This window comes from Sebastes fasciatus, chromosome 17 (genome assembly GCF_043250625.1).
Source record: "Sebastes fasciatus isolate fSebFas1 chromosome 17, fSebFas1.pri, whole genome shotgun sequence".
Classification (NCBI taxonomy): Eukaryota; Metazoa; Chordata; class Actinopteri; order Perciformes; family Sebastidae; genus Sebastes; species Sebastes fasciatus.
Window position 1 is genome coordinate 8,242,067 of NC_133811.1, and position 25,421 is coordinate 8,267,487.

Here is a 25,421-nt window from a genome sequence, read left to right on the forward strand (position 1 = left end):
CTGATTTTAACAGAAGGTGCGATGCAAGCTCACAGTAAGAACAACAGTTTACAAGTCCCCGCTTGATTCATAACCAAAGCCTTTAAAATCCTCTAAAGAGGCTGTGAATGTAGGCAGCATTAAATAAAGATTTGGTGAATAACGCTCCACTTTAAATATTCATAAAGTCAGAGCTCCTTGCAGTGATTTAAAAGAGAGAGAAAAAGAGAAAGTGAGGCAATGGGGAAATGATTTAAAAGAAATAGGATTGGGAAGAAGAAAAAAAATTCACTTGAATATGCAACGCCAGGCCTTGTAATTCAACAGGTAGACAGCCAGGATTGTACACGACATTATTTTCATCACACTACTAAACTATGAGTCACAAGAAATGGCAGCCACAATGACTGTTGAGAAATCTTTCATGCATTATTTAAAATATTAATCAGAGACATTCCTACTCTTGAAAATACAATATGGAGATGACACCGGTGCTTCTTCAGGGCAGATATGAAACAACCTCACTTTGACTATAGGTTTTCATCCACTCTGGCTGTGACTCACCTGCTTTTCTTTCTCCCTCAATAATCTACCTGGTAGGAAATGAAGTATAGGGGCATTGCAGTAGAGCTGTAAGGTACAGTATGTATGTATAACAGCCGTCGGTCAGGACCAATCAGGGAAATTGCAGGAGGTATTGTGTAACTGTGAATCAATTCTACAACTAAATAATCACATTAAAGATTTAGGAGCCACTAAATATCCAATTTCTCATTAGGTCAAAAACTAATAAGGGAATGAAGGGCTCTGGGTGTGTCCAATTGAAGCAATCAGTACAGTGTCAAAAATCACAATGGATAAGCATAAAATCAGCGTTGACTCAACACCTAAGAGAAAAATCTGAACCCTACACTGTCATACATTGAGAACACATGGAGAATCTGGTGGCTGATCTAGAGCAATAGTCCCGGATAAAAGACATAGTCACTTGCCAAAGAAATTAAATTAAGACTATTTATTTATATTTTTCAATCAAAATCTTAAGTTTTTCACAAGCCATTACTCCGTTTCCCTGGTTACGCCTTGGAACAATCATAATCATCTTGCTATCGTAACGTTAGCTTTCTAGCTCAAAGCTGAGCCAAAGGATTCTATGAGCTGAGCGGACTAGAAATATCTGCCGTTGCCAAGTCATATCACGCGCTGTGCAAGTGCATCACGCGCTGTGCATCGCTGCATACATGTGCATCATGTGCTGTGCGTAAGGGGGGGGGCATCACAGATAATGACCATTATACACTTGCATGAATGTGATCACGTGAAAGAAATGGTGGCAGTCTGGAGCCCTGGTAGGGTCGCTGTCTTGGACAACTCCTGTATTCCATCTGTACAAATTACTTGCCATCTGTTTTGCATAAAGTAAGTATACAAATGTATGTCGACGATGCCACACTGTATTATGGAGCAAATCCTAGCAGAGAACTAGAGAAAGTTCAGTCTTCTGAGTTAAACTAGGACTTTGATTGGATAAAACTAAATAAGTTGGTACTAAACATCTTAAAAATCAAATCTATTATTCTGCATCAAAAAGTGTACTGAGGAAGCTACAAATTGCCCAGAAAACAGCTGCTAGACTAGTGTCACATTGCCCCATAAGAACAAAGACAGACAGCATGCATTGTATTGTTACCAGTACAGAAAAGGCTTGCCTCAAGTCACGTTCCTCAACAACAGCATTTATTCCATTAAACCCAAGTTTTCACATAGTCAAATGATCAAATGTAGTAACTTTCACAGTCATTTCACTAGAACAGCAGCCAAATCATGTTACCTTGCCCAAAATCATTCATTCATCGTGCCATCAGTAATTGGAATAGCTAGCCCCTTTACATACATCAATCCAATAGCAAATCCTCATTTAAATACCATTTAAGAATGCAGTACTTAAGCTGCTGACCAATAGTCTGGTGTTGGCTAAAATGCATGTTTGGGAAGCACTTAGCATACGACTGGATAAACGAGACCTGGATTATACTGCACAAGTTTTGTGAGAGTTTGTAAACGGATGTTTTGATGTAGTTTTGCTGTCGTTAAACCTGGCCCACATTTACTTCAATTCATGAAGGATTTACTCCCTTTTTCGGATACTCCGCTCAGTGCGGAGGCATGTGAGAAAAACAAAGTAATTGATATACAAATGGTCATTTTGTGGGTGAAGCATTCCTTTAACTCAAGTCAGCCGTATTGAAGCATTTCGGTTTACTTGGTACTTATGAAATGTACAGTGTAGCCATATAGATAGAAAAAGGAAGAGAGTTCACTGGCACAAAAAAAGACAAATGTCATTCTCCATGTCGAGCAAAACTAATACAAGGAACCACAAAGAAACTGATGTAGTCAAATAAGAAAGAAGGACCGCACAGACAGCCGACAGCCAGCTCTGCTTATGGTAACAAAATCAGTGAAGCAATATTAATCCCTTCTTTTCTTTTTTTTATGGGCTGCACAGTGGAAAGTATTTTGTCCTTATCCAGACATTTGATATCAGTGTGCATAAGTGTTTTAGAGGACAATTGAGCTGAGTTGATGTTTATATTATCCACAGAGGAGCAATACAGGAGCGGTGGTGAACAAAAGGTCTGATGGCAGCTTATTTTCTGCAATTCAGAGGCAACTCAGCTTATTTAAATACAATACAATAGATTATTGTATTAGGAGTTTGTTTTTGTTATCTATAAAGTTTATTTTTTTATGAATAAATATTTGTTTTGGAGAAACTGATCTCCTATCTCAAATGTCATGATAGCTGAGGCAGTGCTGTGCCAGAAAGAGTAATGTTTGTTTTGCCGCAGATGTCTTCCTATTGTGATTCTTCATCTTTTATTCATTCGGTTCCCACAGAAAATGCAGAGGGCTTCAGAGAGGCCCCTCTCAACTGTGGCCTGTCTAAAGCCACTACCAGGTTATAACTCAGAGGCACAGGCAGGTGGGGGACGAGGTAATATGATGCCCAGGGATGGGAAGTCCTGTCACCATGGTGCTGCAGTGTGACACTACAGCCTCTGTCACTACCGCATCCGTGACCTCCTGGTTAGTGATCAGGCATCCAGACAAAGCATATAGCACCGCAACTAACAGTATACATATATGACTGAGGAACCCAGAGTATGAATGTTATCGTGTGGAGAAAAAACCTGAAAATGCATTATGCATAAAGTTTGCAAGAAAATAAATCTGAAAAAAAGACTACAGCCAATGCTAGCGGACCGGTCTGTGAGGCACATGAGACTTACTTAGACATATACATGATACATATTCACAATAAAACATGACATTTCCCACTTGTAAACTGGTGTTGGTAACAGAATATGCAGAGTGAATTTGCATGCTCAAAGATCACTATTGTTGGATTCGGGAGCTCATGCCCACGAGGCTATAGCTTGACTTGACTTGAAAAGATCAACATAGATATCTGGGGCCGGTTGCACAAAACACCTCAAGTTTTCTGCTTAAGTCTGACACTTAAAGCTGCAGTAGGCAGAATGTTTTTGGCATCATTGGGCAAAAATCCCATAATAACCTTTCAGCATATTGTAATTGTTCTGAGAGAAAACTAGACTTCTGCACCTCCTCATGGCTCTGTTTTCAGGCTTTAAAAAAGTTACTGGAGTCTTTGGCCAATCAAAGGTCATTTCAGAGAGAGAGCGTTCCTATTGGTTGTTCATTCAGCGGAGGCAGCTGTCAATCACTCTCGAACTCCGATCAAATTAGGCAGCGCTGATCAAATATGAATCAATATTCTGTTACTGTAATGCCTATTTCTCGCCTCAAATGTTTCCAGAAACATCTTTTAGTGTACTGTTCAGCTGTAAAATGAGAAAGTGTGCTCCGGCTGGTGGGCGGTGCTCGGTATTTCCTCAACTGATCTCAACATGGCTGCCGGGTCAAAAACTTTCTCATTTTACAGCTAAACAGTGCACTACAAGATGACTCTGAAAACATTTTATGCGAGAAATAGGCATTACAGTAACAGAATATTGATTCATATTTGATCAGCGCTGCCTAGTTTGACCATTTGATCAGAGTTCACGAGTGATTGACAGCTGCTCAGAGACGGCAGCTGGACATATAATTTTTTTCAGATTACCTGTCTCATGCACTTTCAGGATATAGTGACCGTTTTATAAAAAAAACGTATTTTTAAATCATATTTGTTCTAATTCTACCCACTGCAGCTCTAAATCTGACACTTAAGGCTTAATCTATCGTTAGCTAAGGGACTTACTTTAAGGTGTTGCACAGAATCCCTTAAAAGGTTTTCTTAGTTAAAGTGGCGATGCTTAACATTTCAGTCCAGCGTTAATTTTCTTCATTCATCGCCATTAACTCGGCCATGGTGGTTAAGATCGGGTCAGAAGTACCTTACGTTTTTTTTCCTCAGTTTGGTTACTAAAGTCTTTTTGCAACGGTTTAAACAGCTTATAAAACATATTAGACCAAGATTGGGAAAAGAAATGAAATACATAAATTAACATTTTACGGAAACGTTAAGAAGACTTACGGGTGTTTTGTGCAACCTGTGGTTTACCGGTGCATGTGGTGAATTAATGAGACAGGCACTATGTACAGCTACAGCCGTGCGTAATGCACGTAAAGACAGCTGCTCTGGCACTGTGGAAGAAATTGAAATAAATTGGTAAAATTGAGGTCCTTCTTTGCCAGAGCAGGCAAAAGTATTGATATGCAAACACATGATTTAGGGGAATGGCTATGTCTATTTATGGCTAAATATGAGAGTTAAAATCAAGCATGTGCACCTAGTTTCACAGTGAGTGACATTATTATTAACAGTGGTTAAAGGCCTCAGTGGAACTCTTAACCACTCGTAATATTTCAAGAAAGGCATCCAAATGATAGTAAAAAGGATAATTGGAGTTATCTCGGGTCTAGCTGCCTACATTCAGAGAGCTGTATCCATCGAGAAACCTCCTTTTAATAGCACCATTATAAGTGCATGATTACTCATCATTAATGGAATGAGGTGGCAAAACACCAGTGAAAATTAGATTGACCAGATTAAAAATACACATTCATTAAAATGTGGCAATCTCTTCAGGGACTAGGCGTTTTTAAAGCACTTTCATTGAGACCGCAGCGGTTTCAGAAGTTATGGCAACAAAAAAAGATGAATTAACATATAGAAAAAGAACCGGATGATCAATTGCACTGCAATGCAATTAGCGGGTCGGGTTGTATAATGCAGCACACCACGCTGTTCTTCCTCTGAGGCAATATGTGAGCTTTGGCTGAACTGTCATTTTCAGACACTTGAAAACATTTACAAAAGACCCCATCAAGTAAGAGGGGGACACTTAAAGACCTATGATGAAAGCTGAGATCACAGCACTGCCTAACAGAGGCAAGAAAACGCACAAGCTGCAGTATGTCTGCAGTGCAGAAAGAAGTACGCTCTAATATGTGCAAATTATTAGGAGCTAGAACAAACTGGGAACAACACTCTGCAAATATGGATTATTTCAAAGGAAGCTCTTCTACCAGCAGCTTTCCAAGGGGTCAATGTGGTTAGCATAAAACAGAAGGCACTCTGCCATAAACACAGCTTCTATGCTGACTACAAGGTAAAATAACAAACTCTTTATAAACATTAAATAAATTAATCTTAACAGAACAGCTCTATATCGCACCTGACTCCAAAAACAAAACGTATACAATTTAATAAGAACCCTTGCAAGATAAAAAAAAAAAGAGCTTTTCCTTCTCCTCTACCTTCCAATTCAAAATCTTCCCAAACAAACACACCCTCAGCACTGTTGTCTTGCACTTGGGGTGGTAAATAGTGGGCTGTTTACCAGCCTTTAATGTAACCTACTAAATTACCAACTGAAATCACATTAAGTCATTCCTTTTTGCAGTCAAAACTTATGTCAACTTGTTTGTTAAATTAATATTATCAGATTTTTATTATTGAAAAAGGAGAAGACGTGGTCTTACGTCATAGAGTCTGCCGTAGCCTACTTCGTTGCTACTGTTGTGGCTGCAAGAACGGTATATATATTGTGTTTACAGCTTCACAACCTCTGTGAAATGACGCGTTTCACTATCAGAATTTGATCAATTTGATCCGATAACATTTGGAAAGTCTTGAAGAGCCCCACGATTGAATTAATTCAAGTTAGCATAGGGCTACACCAGAGCCCGTAGAGCATGCACATTAATATTCTGCAAAAATAGCGCACAGCAGTGAGACGGTCAACAAGAAGTGTCGTATATAATGTACATATGTATTCAACCCTCACCCGTGATTGGGTGTGGTTTCAGTGCCTTCAGCGGACACGCCCCCCCAGCGTTTCAAAGCAGAGAATGCTGCTTATCTTTTCACGATTTTGAAACCTAACTTTATATGTACTTGCCAATATTTTTAATCATTCAAATTCGGCTGGGTGGTAAATAACCTATTTTTCTGTGGTGTGACAAACTCAGAAAACAGCGCATCCTGGATATGTTATCACTCAATACAACCACTTAAACATCAAACAGCATCAGAGACAGCCTTTCGGGAACAAAGTGAAACTCAGATTAAATTTAAAACATGACTCCTGTGACACACTCCAGACGGAGGCTGATCTGACATTAAAATGGCCTTCAAAGGTCTCCCGGCTCTGATGTGTTATACATAATTACTTTCTTTGTACTGTAATGAAGCCGACTGCAAGCACTCACCTAAGGAAAAGTGGGGAATCTTGACTGTGGTCACCGTGGCACAATTAGATGAAAAGAACAGATTGTGCTCTACATCCGACGTTACAAAACAATTCAGAGTGAGACGTTCGTACTTCATATCCTCTTCATATTTTCACCTGATAATGATGCAGCTAAATATACATTAATAACAATTGTTTTTGACTACTTTTAAGACTGGTTTGTATGTGTATCAGAGATCCAAAATATCCAAAAACAATACCGACTGCAAAGGTAGAGATAGCTAGAATACTGATGATAACGTTATCGTAGCTCCCAGACGCTGCTGCTAAGTTCCTTCAAGGACAACAGCAGAGAGAGACGAGGGAAAAAAGTTATGTTGAAGTGTTAATACATACATATAACCAATATACTTAACTGTTAATGTGATCATTTTTAATGGGATCACTGTATTCTATGTCTCCTGCATCAGAGTCTTCTAATCACTTAGTGATTGATTTATACGCAACAGTCAGTTCCCTTTCTTTCACTTTGTACGTGTACTGATAAAGTTATAGGATAAGGCTGTCCAAGTTGTTAAGTAATTAGAGTTGGGTATCATTTCCAGAACTTGTAAGGTGTCTGTCGCAGCGAGTGTTGAAGACTGTGAAGTACTGAAAGCTGGCATTTATCTGATTTCAGCTGTTATCTAAGGCTTGTAATGTTTAGAAATAGTTTGAAAAAGTTTGCCATATTTTGTTTTTTAGGTATCCAACCTAGGAGGTATCAATAAGCACAGCTTTGGTATGTGTACCCTGTTAGTAAAAGACAACAGAATTTCAATCATTCATTGATATTTGCTCAGAAATACGTACAGAAGATAATGGAACAAAGGAAACAGGTTTGGCGAATAAGTCATGACGTACATGAATCCTGTCATTTAAATACCAACAATTACGAATATGAGAGGCAGACGAAAACAACACATTTGTGTGAAGAGATGAGGAGGCCGAACGTTAACATAAACAAACAGAAATAATATATTTCCATCATGTTTTCTACATGGTTTTCCGCTGTTTGAGGTTTGACTGGAGTGCCACGTCATCTCGTCGGGTCTAATGTACCAACTGGAGAATTAGCGCCACCGACTGTTTATCTCATTGTGCCCAAATCCTAATTTTCATACAGTAGTGGATGGAAATGCAACTTATTTCACATTTTCTTTTGCAGATTTTCTGGGAATTGGGTTAAGATTTGTGTTACCTTTGAATGCAAAACTGACTATTCTTTAGATTAGGAGTAGGGGGGCGAGCTTTGAAGAAGCCAGAACAGGTAAAGAACTGAAATTTAACAAAGCAGCTGACCATCTTTCTTCCAACTTCTTCTTTGTCTCTAACAGTGGGGACTTAATATAGTCACTGTATGAGCTAAAGGGGCAAGAACAAAGCATATAAAGAATTGAATTTTCACTGAGGCTTCAAAGAACAAGTGATACTTGGTTACTTTTGCCGCCCTGGATAGGAACCCTGAGAATGACGCAACGAGGTAGAAAAAAACAAACGGACTGACGGACTGAAAAGAAGATAAAGCAGAAAACAAAGATGAAGACGATGATGATTCATTCATAAAACATTTGAACGGGAGAGTGGCAGAAGAAGAGCTTTGTTGGGGGTTTCTCTATCGGCCCGTTTTATCTGCTACAACTGAAAATTATAATTTTTCCAAGTTTTTAAGAGATTGTTGACCTTTGACCTTTGGCCTCCGACCAGCTCTGCAGCTTTAAGGAACCGTTAGTGAAAAAGGCATAGGGGAAAATGAAAGGGACATAATTGTTCATTTATTATTGGGTTTTAAAGTGGCAATAGTCACGGTTTTTGCTTTATCTTATCATTATGAAGTAAATGTTCATTGCACAATTTATGGCTACAGAATAATGACCCCATCGGCATTTAGATGGGTTCCCTATAAGTCTTGCTTTCACTATGCAATTCTGTCTGCCTCTGGGTCGCGATCACCCAGGAAAATGAAGGCTTGATTTACAGCACAAAGGAAGAAGACAGCGCTACTTATGTAAGTAATAAAATAATAACACGAAGGCTCCAAAGTCTGAACCAAAACAGCAAACTCTTTATCGCTCCCACATTGTCAACGGCAGCGCATTACAGCTACAATCCTTCCGTTATTACCTTTCACAATAAAAGCCCTGGACATATACACTTGCATCACTGCTTACAGAGAGCATCTCGTTAAGAGGCAACTCAACAAAATAGCTTACAGTAGCTATCCCCAGGTAGTGGAAATGGTGGACAGTGGAACAACCGGATTATTGTTTAAGTTACCTATGGAAACTCTAGCCGGCAAAAGAGCCCCGTTGATGGAGGACGCAAAGAAGGTGAAGAGGGAGAGTTATAAAAAAAATTCTTTTCTACTTAGCTACATCAGAAAGTAACAAAACCTGCTTACTTATTAATACTACCAGGTGTCTTACTCTGCCTTTATCATTGTACTGAGATCGGGGTTTCTAGTCCAAATTGAGATTCTTACGGTTGTTTCTTGCTTTGGACAGTTGCCAGGCCGCTAGCGGTAACCATGTTCCTAACTGTTGGTAATTGCTAGGCTCTGAAGAAAATGAAGGGGCCGTTCACATTTTTCATGACGTGATGACTGCGCCCAGAAACAAAAATAATTCAACTTTTGATACGCAGCAACGTGCATCGCATGTCATGTGACGAGGAACAACCAATCATAGCCGGCAAATATCTTTTCTCTCTTCCATAAATATGGAAAAGTATACATTTTAGTACAGTCCCACGGACAACATCTGGTCGAAAGTTCAGCCAAACTGACAGAGAAATCGAGTGTAAAGCTACTGTGAGGGATTTGCGGTGATGGAAATCCATTTTCCAGTTTTGGTTGCTTAGCAACGGCAGGTGCGACAGGAGCGCAACCTCCCAGGCACCTTGAATAAAAGGATGAAAGCGACACAGCTGGCATCTTCTACGCGTTTTAGAAGCAACGTGAACGACCCGGCCCCTAAAGCGATCTGGTTGCCTTTGCGATAGCGACGCCAACGATAATACCACTTGGAAACAGAAGTGAAAGCTGAAAAGTTGTCAGTTGCCACTTTAATAATGTATGCACTTTTTTGGTTGTTGAATTTTAACATAATTAACCAACCATTGTGTAATGTATTAACATTTTATCCACTGAGTTTGAGCATTTTAATGAGCATTTACTCTATTATTTTTTAACATTCAATTAGTCCATTTAAATTGCATTGTGCTTGCTTGTGTTTCTATTAAATGAGTATTTGCCGAAAGTCTTTAGGTGAAAATACAGATGGTGTTTTTTCTAATTCAGGTCTAGAGAAGTCAGTTCTTTTCGCTTGTTCATCCAACTCTGAAAATAACATTGCCTTGGAGGCAAAACTATGTTTGCAGCCTAAATCATTTGCAACAACCACAACAACAGTTCCATTTCAAAGAGAACTCTTGTTAACTAGAGAGACTACATTGTACCTTGGAATCCGGCCAGCAGGGAGCAGGGTATATGAGAAGTAAGGAGGCTCTGAGAGGTAGACGGTAAGTCACTGGATGAGTGTCTTCAAATCCCTGGTTGTTTTAATTAGAGCTCTGTACTAGTTAGCATCGACAGGCTAATTCTTATCCACCTAAGAGCGAGGGCTTGATGGGGGCAACAAGCGAGACAGTAATTCTCTCATCATACTGTCATAAAATCTACATCAGGGCTGGTCAGTAAAGATTTCCCCCATCTCTACACAATAGAGAGAGTTCTTGACAAGCTTGTGAGAGAAATACATGAAAAGAAAGAGAAATATATACAACTGAGCAGCGCAAGACTGACAGAAGCTGCCGGGTAAGACGGGATCTATGAGCGTTAACCCTTGGACGGAGGAAGTGTTAGTGTAGCCTGTCTTCAATTAAACACAGAACCCTTGGGCTATTTTGGAAATGTCAGATCAATTCCATATATACTGGCTCCCAGACACTCCTCTCCTTTGCTCATCTGTTGTTATTGAACTGCTGCTGAGAGCAACGGTATGGTTGGAAAAAAAAGCAGATTTTTCTTGGCTGTATTCTGAATTTACTGCTTTCACAATGTTGAATCAGAGAACATATAGTTAGTTGGGTTGGTTGTACAAGCTTACAGTGGTTTGATTTTATGCCGATCGGTTAAGCCGGCGCCGACCACTGGGGGCAAAGTAAAGAGGTAGTCTACAACCTAAACACTACACTATAATAATGCTGTACAACATGACATCTACTGTAATTCTCTTGCAGAGAGGCTTCAAATTTACATTTTATTTTCTAATTACTGTTTAACACCTGGCTGGACTGCTGACCACAGTTCGCCCCAGCGCCAGGAGTTTTCAAAGCATGACTTCTCATTTATCTTGTCCTCAATAAAATATAATAGAGTGCAATGTGTTTGGAAATGTTGTTGCCTATTTTAGTAGCGCAGCTGCTTTTTTTTCCACACAGACAGTGGAGACAAAGACAAAAAAGAAAGCGCGAGAGAGAGAGTGAGGGGGGGACTGCAGAGATCTGAGGACCTGAGCAGGTGTTGAACAAAGAGATGGAACACAGAGTGAAAAGCCACGGGGGCATGAAAGATGTGGGACCAAAGACAACGGGGAGTGACCTCTGTTGTACTGCGGACACAGGGACTGCAAGAGGCTGGAGCAGAAACACCACTGCATCAAAAACTGTCCCGACTAAAACAGCATTGATAACATATACTACATGTATCACCGTATATAGATGATCTAAACACATCATTTGTTTTAGCATGTTTTCACACCTTCTATACATGCTATCAATCAGAGGTTGGACCAAGTCATTGTTTTGCAAGTCACAAGTAAGTCTCAAGTCTTTGCACTCAAGTCAAGACTGAAAAGATCAAGTCAAGTCCCAAGTCCTAAACCTTTTGAGTCCTTAATAATTCATTATGCGCTCTTCACCAAATGTGATGCCATTTTAACGACAGAGTAACTGGCGCTCGGTAATGTAACGTAAGTTCTTCATGGTTTTCTCTTGCATCTTCATTGGGTGCTGGTTCAAACTAGGGCTGTCAATCGATTCAAATATTTAATCGTGATTAATCGTACACTTTTTATCTGATCAAAATGTAATTTAAAGGGAGATTTGTCAAGTATTTAATACTCTTATCAACATGGGAGTGCGCAAATATGCTTACTTTATGCAAATATATGTATATATTTATTATTGGATAACACAAAACAATGACAAATATTGTCCAGAAACCCTCACAGGTACTGCATTTAGCGTAAAAAATACGCTCAAATCATAACATGGCAAACTGCAGCCCAACAGGCAACAACAGCTGTCAGTGTGTCAGTGTGCTGACTTGACTATGACTTGCCCCAAAACTGGATGTGATTATCATAAAGCGGGCATGTCTCTAAAGGGGAGACCTGTGGGTACCCATAGAACCCATTTTCGTTACTAACATCTGATAAAGTAGACCAATATGGTTTTAGTCAACAGATAGGGGTACTAACCTTTGGTGTTGACAGTCTTAGAGGTGAGCTCCAGAGTCTCGATGTCCACAGATCCAATGTTCTCCAAGGTGATGGTCAGCTGCTGCGTCTCTCCGTTGAAAAGCTGGACGGACACGGTGCTGGACAGCTCCTCTTTGGACGTTGGCTGAGACGTGTGGGCTGACCTGTTTAGGGTAAGTGGAGGAGGGAGAACTTTTCAGTGATGATAGAAAGGAAAACGTGTTCTTGCTTTTATTCCCCTTAAGGGGTCAATATGAATTAAGATTTCTAGGAAAACAACTCAAGAGATATCAGGCCTGTAATGGCGAAGGCGAGTTTGATGCGGCTCATACTTCGATCATAATTTGAAGAACGATTCTTCAGGCATTAATCTTGTTGATGGCTTTTTTCCCGCAGTGGGGAGTCTTGCTGCATGATGGGTTTTGCCATAAAATCTCATTTGGGTTGTAGTTGAAATGTTGAACATGTGATGTGTGTCCATTTAACAGATAAGTGTAACCAAATCATACCTGGGATAAATGAAAACACATCACTCAACACTGGCCACAAGCCTTTTTTCATATGTTATGAAGAATGATCAGTGGATTGGGCACAGTATTGATGAAAGACCCACTCTGCATATACTGGGTCAATAAGGCCGTCAACAAATATTCTAAAGTCGATCATATATTCGAATTATAAGAAAAAAACAACAGACATTCAAATATGAAAATAAATATTTGATTGTGAAAAAAAAAAAACAGCACTACCGCGGCTGTCTGCCTCGTGCGCACTGAATGCACCGCATGACGGGAGTCACATAACGTCACTTTCATTCAATGAAAATAAAATGTAATGTAAAACAAGGAGGTATCGTTTGGATAACTCCTCATTTCAACTTAACAAATTGTCCGTTCCTCGTCCAGTGAAGCATGTTCAAAGCGATCTACGGGAATAAATAGAAACAAGGCGTCCGACAAAAGCGCAGCAAAGTGCTGTGTCGCTTGCAGCCAGTTAGGACACGGTGTCGTGGACATAATGAGCAAAAACAAATATTTGAATAGTTCGAACCTATGTTTTTTTAGAACAAATATTTGAATGTCATTTTGGGCCAATTTTGGTAGCCCTATGGGTGAATGATAAATTGTCTGTTTTACAGTACAGCATATAGACTAAGCTTGCCTCAGTGGTCTGTGTCACCAGTGTTACACAGTGGTCGGGCACACACCAATTACATTACTAGCCCACTGCCCCCACCGTCGTTTAGCTTTTTTTACAGAAATAAAACACATTCAGTTCATTTTTGCATATCAGTGCCGTGTTATCAATACATAGTCATACAGCGGACACTACAAACTGAAAGTGTCTGCTCCATATGGAGTTCCAGCACATAGTAGCAGGAGTCAGATTTCACACACGGGACAAGAGAGAGTTGACAGACGAGACGATGGCGGAGGATTTGGTGTCGAAGCGAAAAGCAAAAGCGCCTTTTTGGCCATATTTCTGATTTAAACCCAATGCTATAAGGAAACCATAACGTTAATGAGGTAATCGCCGTGAGGAGGACGGAACGGTCACAGCCGGTGTGCAATGGAGCAGCGCAGGGTGGAAACCTGCAGCCTTGCAGCGAAAGCTCTACCGGAGAGGCCAGCCACAGATCAAAGTAAGCGCTCTACACATATTGACCGTCATCTTTTCTTGTAAAATGTCCGGTCTAAATCGGTAACACCGGGATTGTCACAAGTTTATTAACCGGTGGGAAAATGTCCTCAACGTCACATCCCTATTATAGACGCCTGCCACAGTGAATGTAATAGTAATTTAAAAGAGTAAATCCACACTGAATCACATAACGCAGAGAACTGCTCATCCACTTTTCTTTGGGAGTTCAAACTGTGTCTTGTTGTATTTCCGACTACATCTCAGTCAGTGACATCATAACAAGGTTATTTTCATCAGCTGTCAAAAGCAAAACGTCGGCAGCTGATGCTTCAAGTTTTAAAGAGCTGCTGGTAACTGTTTTTGCAAAGTAATGCAAATACTGGAGCACAGGGCAAAGTACGAGATTATGAAAGATCAATGTGGGTGTTCTCTACGGCGTCATCACACTTCATTAGACATGCACATGTACAAAGCTTTAAAAAGCAACAGACGCTCTGCATGAGGCTAGAGTTACAATGCCAGTCATCACCAACTACCTATACGGTAAAATGCTCTGAGCCTTTTATAAATGTTAAGAGACAATTAAAGCTCATGTTTAACACTGATGTTAGTCATGTGAAAAAATAGGAAGTGTAAGAAAGCAGCTTTGTGCTGGATGCAAAAAGATATCTGAAATGTCAATGAGGCACCTCTTCAACTGAGGTCAAAGCTAAAGGTCTACCTGTGGACCCCAGTGAGAGCACCCATGAGACCACATACTGTAATGCATTTATATCCTATTTGCTTCATGTATCTGCCACGCTACTCTTCCAACACGGGAGAATAAAAAGATTTTCCACATCAAAAGCTGCTGAAGTGCAGTACTTACAGGCATGACCTAAATAGTGGATTTTAGAGCAGCTCTGCTGTCAGAATGATTTACAACACTCCAACAGGGTGCTTTACTAGTAGTAATTTAACCCATGATTTCTCCTCAAATGTTTCCTACTTTTACTGCAAGCGAAAATGTCATTTCGCCTGACATGATGTACATGGAAACAAATCCACCTGCTGTTCTGATGACTGCAGCCATTTCTGACACAGGACAAAATGCAGTTTTGTTACAGGTTATGCAGCCAAGGTTTGGTTTGTTGTGTATTTTAAGGTGTTTGAGTTAAATGTGCAATGTTAATCACCATTTAAACTCTAATTATGTGTAGAACAAATAGACTGTATATAAGAAGGGGACTTAGTCACCGTGACATCACACGTTGGTTTGTGGATTGCAGTGTTGAAGCCTCAAGTTAAGCATGTTGGCTGTCGCTATCTTGTTTTTTTGCAACCAGAAGTGATACGAGACGGTGGAGCTAAGTACAACAGAATGCTGAATAAGAGATTTTTAGGCAACCAAAATGTTACAGTTAATGTCATGCGGCGATTTTCTAAAAATAATCAACTAACTCCCAGGGATTATCGAATAGTTTGAATGCACATCCCTAACGGCAACGTCTAAAAGTCTGAATAGTTTTAAGTTATACAAACTTCTGCTCATGGGTAAATACCTGGTCATTAATTTGGCATATGAGGGTTTAAAGTATGTAGATTATCCTGCATCATTCACATGAGAGGATGTGTGTGTGGAAACACACCCAAATAGGCCAGTGGCTCTGCTGAACATTTATCTTTTGTTACTTGCTAGGAAATGGAGTATCAACACTACCCGAGAGCAGTCTGTGAGTAGTAGGACAGTGACACATTTTTCATTGCTTTGGCTCTGTACTCCGGCACAATGGATGTGAAAATGAAACAATAGCTATGAGGTTAAAGTGCTGACGTTCAGCTTTAACACTGTTTGAGAGTGTTCACATAAATTGTGGGTGAACAGTGTAGGACTCGTTGCCCTTTTATATATTTTTACGGCCAAACGGTGTAATGTTCTTGTCCGTAGAGTCAGTCGCCCGACCTCGACTCAATTGAGCATGTGTTTCACTTACTGATGACCAGAATGAGGCCAAAAGGTGTGAAAAGGAGCAAGTGACTGCAAAGGTTTTGCACTTTTAATAGTTTTATATAAAGAGACAGATCGCCCCCTCTTACCTGTAATGCTATTCATCAATCTAGATAGTTTTGGTGTGCGTTGCTGAGTGTTGGAGATATTGGCTGTAGAGGTGTTTGCCTTCTCTCCAATATAATGAAAATAGATGGTGTTCAGCCTGTGGTGCTCAAAGCTCCCAAAAAATACAATTGAAAAACTCAACAGCAATGTCTCTTTCCAGAAATCTAACCCGGTTACTCAAGGTAATCCACAGACTTCTTGTGAGTAGTTTCATATAGGAACTGCTTTCTTTCTACCAAACTACACCCCCCAACCATAACACCGCGCAGAAGGAAGCGTGCATCGACTCATGGACGGGAGGCTTGTGTTTATAGTACATAGCTAAACTATACTGCTAGCTCATGTAGCACCTCTGAGCTAGCTAACATTACAGCTCAGCTGAGAAGGGTGGCATTAATGTTTACATCTTGCACTGTCATCAGCACGCAAGATGCACGCTTCCTTCTCCCCTGGGATTTCTGTTGGCGGGTGTAGCTCGATAGAAAGGAAAATGGAAAATAGTCCCTACATGAAACTGCCCACCAGAAGGTCTGAGGATTATCTTGAGAAACCGGGTCTCGATTTCTGGAAAGAAACATTGCTGTTGAGTTTTTTAAAATGTTTTTATTTTGCCGCTTTGAGCACCACAAGCCGAGTGCTGTCTAATTCTGTTATATTCGAGAAAAGGCAGACATCTCCAACATACTGCAACTTACACCAAACAATGTATATTGCTAAATAGCACTATAAGGTAAGTAACCTGACCCACCAGATGGTTTGTTACACAGAACCATCTGAGAAGCCGTCATTGGAAACTGTTTGGAAAAGAGCAGGCACTTTCAAAATAATACTTGGCAGGTGATTGGATGAACCATCTGTCAATCAAACGCGTGCTGAAGCCAGTCAGGAGAAGAGTGAAAACATCTTTTCCATCGAGAAAAGCCTTCAGTGCCGTTCTTTGCTCTTCTTTCAATGACGAAATACTCTCCACTTCTGATGCTATTGCAGCATCAAAGCTAACATCTTCAGAAGCCGCCGTTGTTTTGAGCGGACAGTCGCCGCTCCGTGTCGCGTCTCACACACACCTAAACCACACCCGTAGCTACCAGTAGCTCCTCACAGAACACTGATTGGTCCAGTATGGCTTACTGGACAGAAACATATTACTTGAAGCCTGACAAGATGGATTTTCGTGTGATATGTGACATCGCGAGAATCCAGCTTTTTTGATTTTGGAGTGAACTGTCCCTTTAAGTGTGTCTTCATACCTTTTATAAATTTGGTCCCATTGAATCAGTTTATCTGATGTGAATGTAAACAACCTCAAATTAAAGCTGTGAGTAATAATAACCATGAAAATACACAGATTCAGAGAGTTTCTGACCGTGGTAGTGATGTGCTGAGCTGGAGACGAGGAAGGGAGGGAATGACCTCCACCAAACAGCCACTAGTCTTCACACTAGACAGGCCCTCCAACAGGCAATCGCTGGTCACACCAAACACAGACGTGTGGTAACCTGTGTTCAAATGCAGAATATAGGAAATGTTTAGCTTCAGTGGATGAAGAACAGAGCTCTGTAGAGTTTGTTTCCGACACAGCAGTGTATGCAGCAGAAATCACAGTTAACCAGCTCATTTGTTTGTGCAACATCTGAGCTCTGGAATAGGTTTTCAGACAGACTCACCATTGACAGTGATGTTGCCAGCTGTACGCGGGACGCCAACCAGAGTGACGGGGTACAGGCCAGACTCTGCAGGCAGGGACAGCCCAGCAGGCAGGGATTCAAACTCCACACCAGATGTCAGCAAACCCTGAAAACAACATAACATAGAATGGGGCATGATTATAATATGCATGTAGAAGCAAAAACTTTCATTAAAAAGGATAACGGACGGAAGAGTAAAATCCATTTTAAATCAAAATTTGGCTGAGATAAAAAAGATGAGATGATGAGAAAAGTTTATGTTCAATCTGTAAATCTGGTTCAGCAAGAATTAAAGTGTAAAAATTGAATTTTTCCATTTATTGGGTTTTGGATTATTGCAGAAAATACGCTCTGTAGCAGACACACCTTTATGATACTTACACGTTTTGTTCAGCAACATAATCACCACAAATGAACACCACTTTTATGATTTTTAGCCGCTTGTTAGCAACTGCCTTTTTTAATAAACATAAAGGCTTCAAAATTCACGAGTGGGATATTTACTGATGTATTTTATGTACTCATTTCTGGGTTTTAGTACTCATTCCTGCAGCACTCTATAACAATGTGTTCCAATGTTTTGTACATAGTTCAGATTTTTCAAAAAGCCAGAAAAAAAACTGGAACCACAATTGTTTCAAAACCAATAAAAACTGACTACGAAACTTCTACAAACAATCAAATCTCTCAGTTGTTATTTGACTGTTTGTGCACTGCATGCTAACACGGCCCCTTCAAAAAGCAGACTGATGTGTAACCGTCTGGTTCTCCAGCAACAGTTCAGTGTGAAGCATCTCTCCAACTGCTTCATCATCTTAATCTTCCCATGACGTCTTGAAGATTAAATCTCTGTCAGCATGAGATGGCCGTTTCCATTGGAGAAAATTGCTCTCCATGGTAAATAGCCACTTGAGCCATGTGTGCCCGAGAAGTGATTGAAAATAAGTCCTACAGATCACAACATAGAGGGAAGAGGGATATGACAGGTTTCAAATTCAGCAGTCCAAATTCCCACTGGGCGTTGTGGAGACCAGAGTATTCCAAGCCAAGGATTTTTTATGCACTGGGAGATGGTCGAGCTGGCTGTCCAGAGGGTAGTTCTGAGCCTTTTGATGAAAGTTTTTGTAGAGGATTCAAAAATACCAATTATATAAAGGAATTGCTCAACAGATAATTGTGGTTTCTTTCAACTCGGGTCCTTTTTTCACAGTTTGGACCATCATCTTTAGTTATGTTAATATCATACTCACCAAAGTAATTGCTGAGATCTGGGAACAAGGCCAGAAAATCAGACAGGCTGTTTCTTGACCTGTTAGACTTCTTTTTAGCGATGTCAGCGCATCCCCACATCTCAGCAATTAAATTGGTGAGTAATACAGCATTATTATCGCTGATAAGGAAGGAAAATGAAAACTTCACATTTTAAAAATAAAACCCAGGTTGCAATAAAGTCCCGAGAGAGCAATCAAGACACTCTTCTTGACATGCTGTAGTGATGTTACCATCTATCACCGAGCACCATATAACACGCCAGACGCAATGCAATTATTAAATTTGGCTGGTTTTCATCCTCCTACCACTATGTATAGAGATACAATGGTATTATCATAGACTGTATAAAATGTGGACGTAGTCACCGTGACGTGACCCATTGGTGTGTGGACTGACATTTTGAAGCCTGGAGTTCAGCATTTTGGCCATCGCCATCTTGATTTTTTTGCAACCAGTAGGGTGGAACTAAGTTCAACTGAATGCTGAATAAAACATTTTCAGACGACCAAAACGTTACAGTTAACTTTCATGAACTGAAAACACACTGTGAAAGGGTTAAAGTTGTAAGACGAAAACATGGACAACTCCCAGACCGGACAACGCCGTGGTAGCGACCTGTCAATCACAAGATAGCCACGCCCTGAAGCATCCCCTGTTTTATGGTCTATTTGACTCTAAATGGGACCATCATTTACTAAATGAACATCATGCTGTATTGATGAAGACTTGAAACTAGCGATTGAGACCATAAACTCATGTTTACAATGTTTACTGAGGTAATAAATCAAGTGAGAAGTAGGCTCATTTTCTCATAGACTTCTATACAATCAGACTTCTTTTTGCAACCAGAGGAGTCGCCCCCTGCTGGATGTTAGAAAGAATGCAGGTTTAAGGCTCTTCTGCATTGGCTTCATTTTTAAGACCTGAAGGTTGCCCACTGGGTATAATAAGGGAAATACATGTATGCGATACCTTTACTGTCCTAGTAAAGATAGTTTCTTCATCATGAGTGATACTTTCTCATACATACAGCAACATTACTCACACTTTGTTTAACAAATCCAAATGCCGTTTCTCAAATACACTAACTTAACAGCACACAGGTTGCATGCTGACTGACTGAATGAGGCCAGTTCAGCGACGCAGCAGGAGTGCCATGCAGAGGTCACCGGCAAAAAAACACAGGATCGTCCGCAAAAAACCTTTAACCAGACTGCAACATGATGTCATCCAGCAAGGCACTGTGGTGGCTAATCAAATACCTGGTGAATTACTTTGTAACGTGAATTAGGGTTGGGCGATATGTTAAAAATGTTCCAGGCTGCCATCGTCAACCCAACAACTAGCAATTGCCATTATATTATAATGCGGCAAAGCATTGTTAAAAACACTTCATTCAAACTCGACAGAAAAAAAATTAAATTCACCAAAACCATCTGGGTTAAGTCTTTCCAACAATCTCCAATTCTGGTTTGGTCGAAAAAAAACGTTATTTCACAGAGTTAGATGTGAAACTATGCCAAAACTTTTGTTTTCCCCCCGCTGTATTTCTCTCCGCCCACTGAGCAGCTGAGCAGGTCTTGTTCTTAGAAGGCAGACCATGAAATTAGCAAAATAAAATGACACACATCACCCAAATAATCGCCCCAAAAAAAACAACCAGCGATGTACTCAGCCAATTATTGATAGCCGGGATATTCGTCTAATCGCCTATTATATATACTATAATATATATTTCAGTCTGAACTAAAGTGGTGGACCAACCATGAGGCATAGCTACAATTCTTTCTCCACAACATTAAGAGCCCAGTTCTGTTCGTATCTGCATATTTTATTTTTTCATTGCTTTTATCGTTGATTGTAAATGGTTTTATTCCTAACGTCTGTATTTTAGCTTAGATGAAAATTAGCTGGCTAATTTTCTGGAAATGTTATCAATATGCACCGTCCCTGTCAAATAAATTAATAAACTATAAAAAAACAACAACATTGCCATCGTTAGAGCCACATTGCTATCATTGCATCATTTATAATAAATCACTGCAAAGTCCTGAGAACTCTGGTATATTGTGGCTTCTTAAAGGCTGCAGGATCTCAATAGACTATAACAGAAAAATGTTTTATTAATGAATACAATTGAAAGACACAGTGTATAGTTGTCACATTGGTTGCAGGGACAAAAATAGGCCACCTCAATCACCTCAAGCCTCATTTGTAGTCAGAAAAGCCCTTCATGTGGCTTTCTTTCCTTGAATGTGCACTCATGCACCCCTCAGAACAAGTTTATTTACATTCCCAGTACACACTGCCTGGTTGCACGAGGCAGACTGAGGTGACGTAATGACTGCATCAATCCCGAACAGCAGACACTACCTCACTAGAGGGAAGGCTGCCGAAGAGAGCTGAGCCTCTGAGGTGCCACGGCCGTGATTTAAAACTCTCCTTGTGTTCACGTCGGGGCATTTATTCGCTTTCATTGGGTAGCAGAAGTATCCGTGTTAACCTATTGGAAATAGTTGCATTTGCATTCAGCCTTGAAAAGGTTAATTAGCCTGTTTCACTAACAATAACGATCAGAGCATGTGCATTGTATCGTTGACTTCATTGTACAACAGTGACAGTGTGTAGTAGACCTTTTGTTTTGCTTTAACTTATTATTACTATCATTATTTATGATTATTTCTTTGTTATGGCACATTATTACACATCTGTTAACAATAAAAAAAAGGCATGCAGAGAAAGCTAGACAAAATAAGAAACACAGACTGAAATGAAACTCCAGTTATAGCAGGTTCTCCATCATACATATTATGATATATAGTATGTTCTCGCTCCATTACTGAAGTAAGTGATGTGTCCATCTGTACCGCAAAGAACTCCTCTGACCTGAGTTCAGTAAACGAGAGACAAAACTAAAAGCACGATTTGTCATTTTGAGGAAAAACAAATAAATATTCCACACTTGTTTGTGAGGAGACAGGAGTATCGGACGGTGACCCCTCTGAAGATGACGGGGTGGGGTTGGAGATCGTGGTAAAAAAAAAAAAAAGCACCACTTCAATAGAAAATCAATAAAGCACAAAACAAAGCTGGGTATTAGTGCCGAAGTCGTGTGGTGACTGAGAAGGAGCGCCTGTCTTGCCAAACTACAGGGTCACCTTGGTGACGAAAGATGGAAAAGTGACCTTGTGTGTGTGTGTGTGTGTGTGTGCGTGCGTGCGTGCGTGCGTGCGTGCGTGCGTGCGTGCGTGCGTGCGTGCGTGCGTGCGTGCGTGCGTGCGTGCGTGCGTGCGTGCGTGTGCGTGTGTGTGTGCGCTCCAGAGGGCTGGTTTATGTACAGCGGATAGATGGTTGCCCCGGTCTAACTGCAGTCACTTTGTCTGGGTTACAGAGGAGCTCTTGGCAGCTTGCGTCACCCTGTCTGCCTCTACCTGCGTGACTCTACAACACCACCTGAGGTTCGCAGCTGCCATGGAGCTGTAGAGGGCTTCAACCTCCATCTGTGACCTGATCAATTCACCTGTAAGGTGGGAGGAGTTAATGACATCCTCGTCACTCTTTGACCTTGTCCATTTGATTTTTTTTCGCCTCACAGTGACTCTGCAAACAGGCAGCTCATATGTTGTGAGATGGACTCGTTGAACTTCAGATGGCACTTCAATTGAGTGCATACGCCAAGAAGGTTCTTCAGGCTTTTACAATTTTGGGCCCATAGAGCGTTCTCATTAAAGTCCTTCTCTTGCTGAGCGGACTGACTTCCTGCTGACTCCTCACACACATGACAGCAATGAAAATAATTTACTAACAGGGTTCTTCAAAACATTTTCATGGCTAAAGTAATTTTTGTGACACAACAAAACTTCTTCATTGTTTTTTATTTCTTTTGTAATGTCTTTTTGGACCCAATTCTGACTGGGACTACTACTCCACAATCGCTGTACAGCCCAGCAATATTCCTGGGGACTTGGCTGCAACTATCCTTTGTCTTCCAATTGTTGATTGATTTTCTTGAATAATAGCTTTGTCTATAAATGTTAGAAAATAGTAAAGATTTATTCCTACTGGCAAACCTATGATCTTCTGTTCCAGAGGCCTGTCTGTGAGACACAGGTTGTTTTAAATTACCTTTTATTTGTTGATTTACTTATTTTCATAATTTGTTTATGGTTTGATAACATTTGATGTCTAAATTTTTCTTTTATTAGCTCCGTTTAATTTGCCATTTATGTTGAAATTTTGTGTTGATCCACTAATAAATAAATCAACAAATTTTTTGCACAAATGTATGTCAGTGAACTTCACACAGCATGTTTACAACCAGTGTTCAAATTACACCGCACCTTTCATGGGAGCCCTATTTTTGGGGGGTGGGAAGGTTTTGAACACATGCAAACGCGTACATGAAATTATAACGTTGTCATGATGTGTCCAAATTAGGGCTGTCAATCGATTCAAATATTTAATCGGATGAGTGTCCATAGCTAATTGCGATTAATCGCAAATTAATCACATTTTTTATCTGTACAAAATGTACCTCGAAGGGAGATTTGTCAAGTATTTAATACTCTTATGGACATGGGAGTGGGCAAATATGCTGCTTTATGAAAATGTTAGCATATATTTATTATTGGAAATCAATTAACAAACCAAAACAATGACAAATATTGTCCAGAAACCCTCACAGGTACTGCATTTAGCATAAAAAAATATGCTCAAATCATAACGTGGCAAACTCAACAACAGCTGTCAGTGTGAATTCATTTTCATGCAGTGCAAGTTTGGAGTGTTATTTAGCCTCCTTCATGACAAGCTAGTATGATATGGTTGGTAACAGTGGATTCCAAACACCAGCTACAATCGTAAAAGTGTAAGTTGTGTTAATGCGTTAAAGAAATTAGTGGCGTTAAAAGTAATTTGCGTTAACGCGATAATAACGCGTTAACCTTGACAGCCCTAGTTCAAATATAAATCTTGTAAAATGTTGTTTTTGGCGCGAAACTTAAATGATTACATTTAGCCCTGCTATTAACATCACATAAAATAATTAACATAAACAAATGCACAGAGACAACTGGCTGGCGATTACTCCTCCACTTCAAAAACACATTCCAGATGTTCCAAGCATGAGGTCACCTGCATTTCCTGTGTCTGTAACAGCGTGTGGCGTTATCAGACGAACGCAGGGCGGCTAAATTAACCAGCGAGACCTGTCCAAGTCTATTTGGCATCGGCTCCCAAGACAGCCGCCACAATTAAGAGGCCCCTGTCTCCGTTCACACTCTGCCAGGAAACTTTCACGGCAATTTGTTCTCGACTTTCCAAATAATTAAAGGCAACATCACTTTTGACAGGTAGTACATTGCGTGAGATACCATGTGTGCCGCTGAAAGTAGGCCTCTCCCTGCTGGCCTTTTATTGAGCATGATGATTGCTTTGCATCCCACATCACTGCATTCATAAACAGACAGCAGTGAGTGGGAAGAACGGCATTTTATTCGGTAATCTTTTGCACGCTTCAACCTGATAAAGTGACTCAACTGGTGTGTGTTTCAAGGGAGTGACAAAGTCCATAAATTAGAAATGGATGTTGCAGAAGCGTACAATACAATTAAATTGAACTGTCTGATGTCTTCTCTTTTCAAACTTTATTTAGCACAGAAAAAAGGAGAGTGAATGGCCTTATGCCTACTTCAATATCTGGTCTGACAGGATGGTGTGTGAAACCATAAAAGTAATAGCACTACAGGGGATGTTTCTCTCCCTGGTGATGTTTTCTTACTGTCAGGAGCAAGAAGAGTTTGTTTTCACCTTCTCATACAACTGTTTTTTTGACAGTAGTAAACTGTCAAAAAAAACTTTAAAAGGGCCTTAATTAGGCTACCAAGGTTGACTACAAAACATTATCACTTGCCCTGTTGCAATTCTTAGGTGGGTGCACAGGGACTGTTTGTATTACTACTGCAAGAAAAGCAACCTCCTGTTTTCACAAAGCTGTGGTTAGATTAGGGCTGTGTATTGGCAAGAATCTGGCAATACGATACGTATCATGATACAGGGGTAACGATTCAATATATTGTGATATGTTGTGATACCATAAGTAAGGGTATATAATAAAAAATGTTAAAGGTCCCATATTGTATATATGTGAGATTTTCATGTCTTTTATATTATAAAGCAGGTTTAAGTGATATATAAATACTGTGAAAGTATCAAAACGCTCAATCCACAGATAAATACACACAGCCCGTATTCAGAAACTGTGCGTTTCAAACAAGCCGTCAGGATATCTGTACATTTGTGATGTCACAAATGTACAATATTTAGACAATTTCACAGTTTTAAACATAAACATTCTAAATGTGTCCCAGTTTATTTCCTGTTGCAGTGTATGTGAATGACATCAGCTGACAGGAAGTAAACACGGACCCAAGCTGTTTCCTAACAACGCAATTCAATTGCCATTCCGTTGAAATGCGCTAAAACGGAGCGTTTCTGATAGAGGGTGAAT

General features: G+C 40.2%; 1 protein-coding gene across 3 annotated transcripts in view; it reads right to left on the reverse strand.

Moving 5' to 3' along the window:
- trappc9 (trafficking protein particle complex subunit 9) overlaps nt 1–25,421 on the reverse strand; it is a 243,960-nt gene that overhangs the window by 171,048 nt on the left and 47,491 nt on the right. For all 3 annotated transcript variants that reach the window (XM_074614135.1, XM_074614133.1, XM_074614136.1), the window contains 3 exons: nt 17,621–17,747; nt 17,320–17,452; nt 12,221–12,384 (listed from right to left, as the gene is read on the reverse strand). In XM_074614135.1, coding sequence (XP_074470236.1) covers nt 12,221–12,384; nt 17,320–17,452; nt 17,621–17,747 — 424 coding nt within the window. The remainder of the gene's footprint in view (nt 1–12,220; nt 12,385–17,319; nt 17,453–17,620; nt 17,748–25,421) is intronic.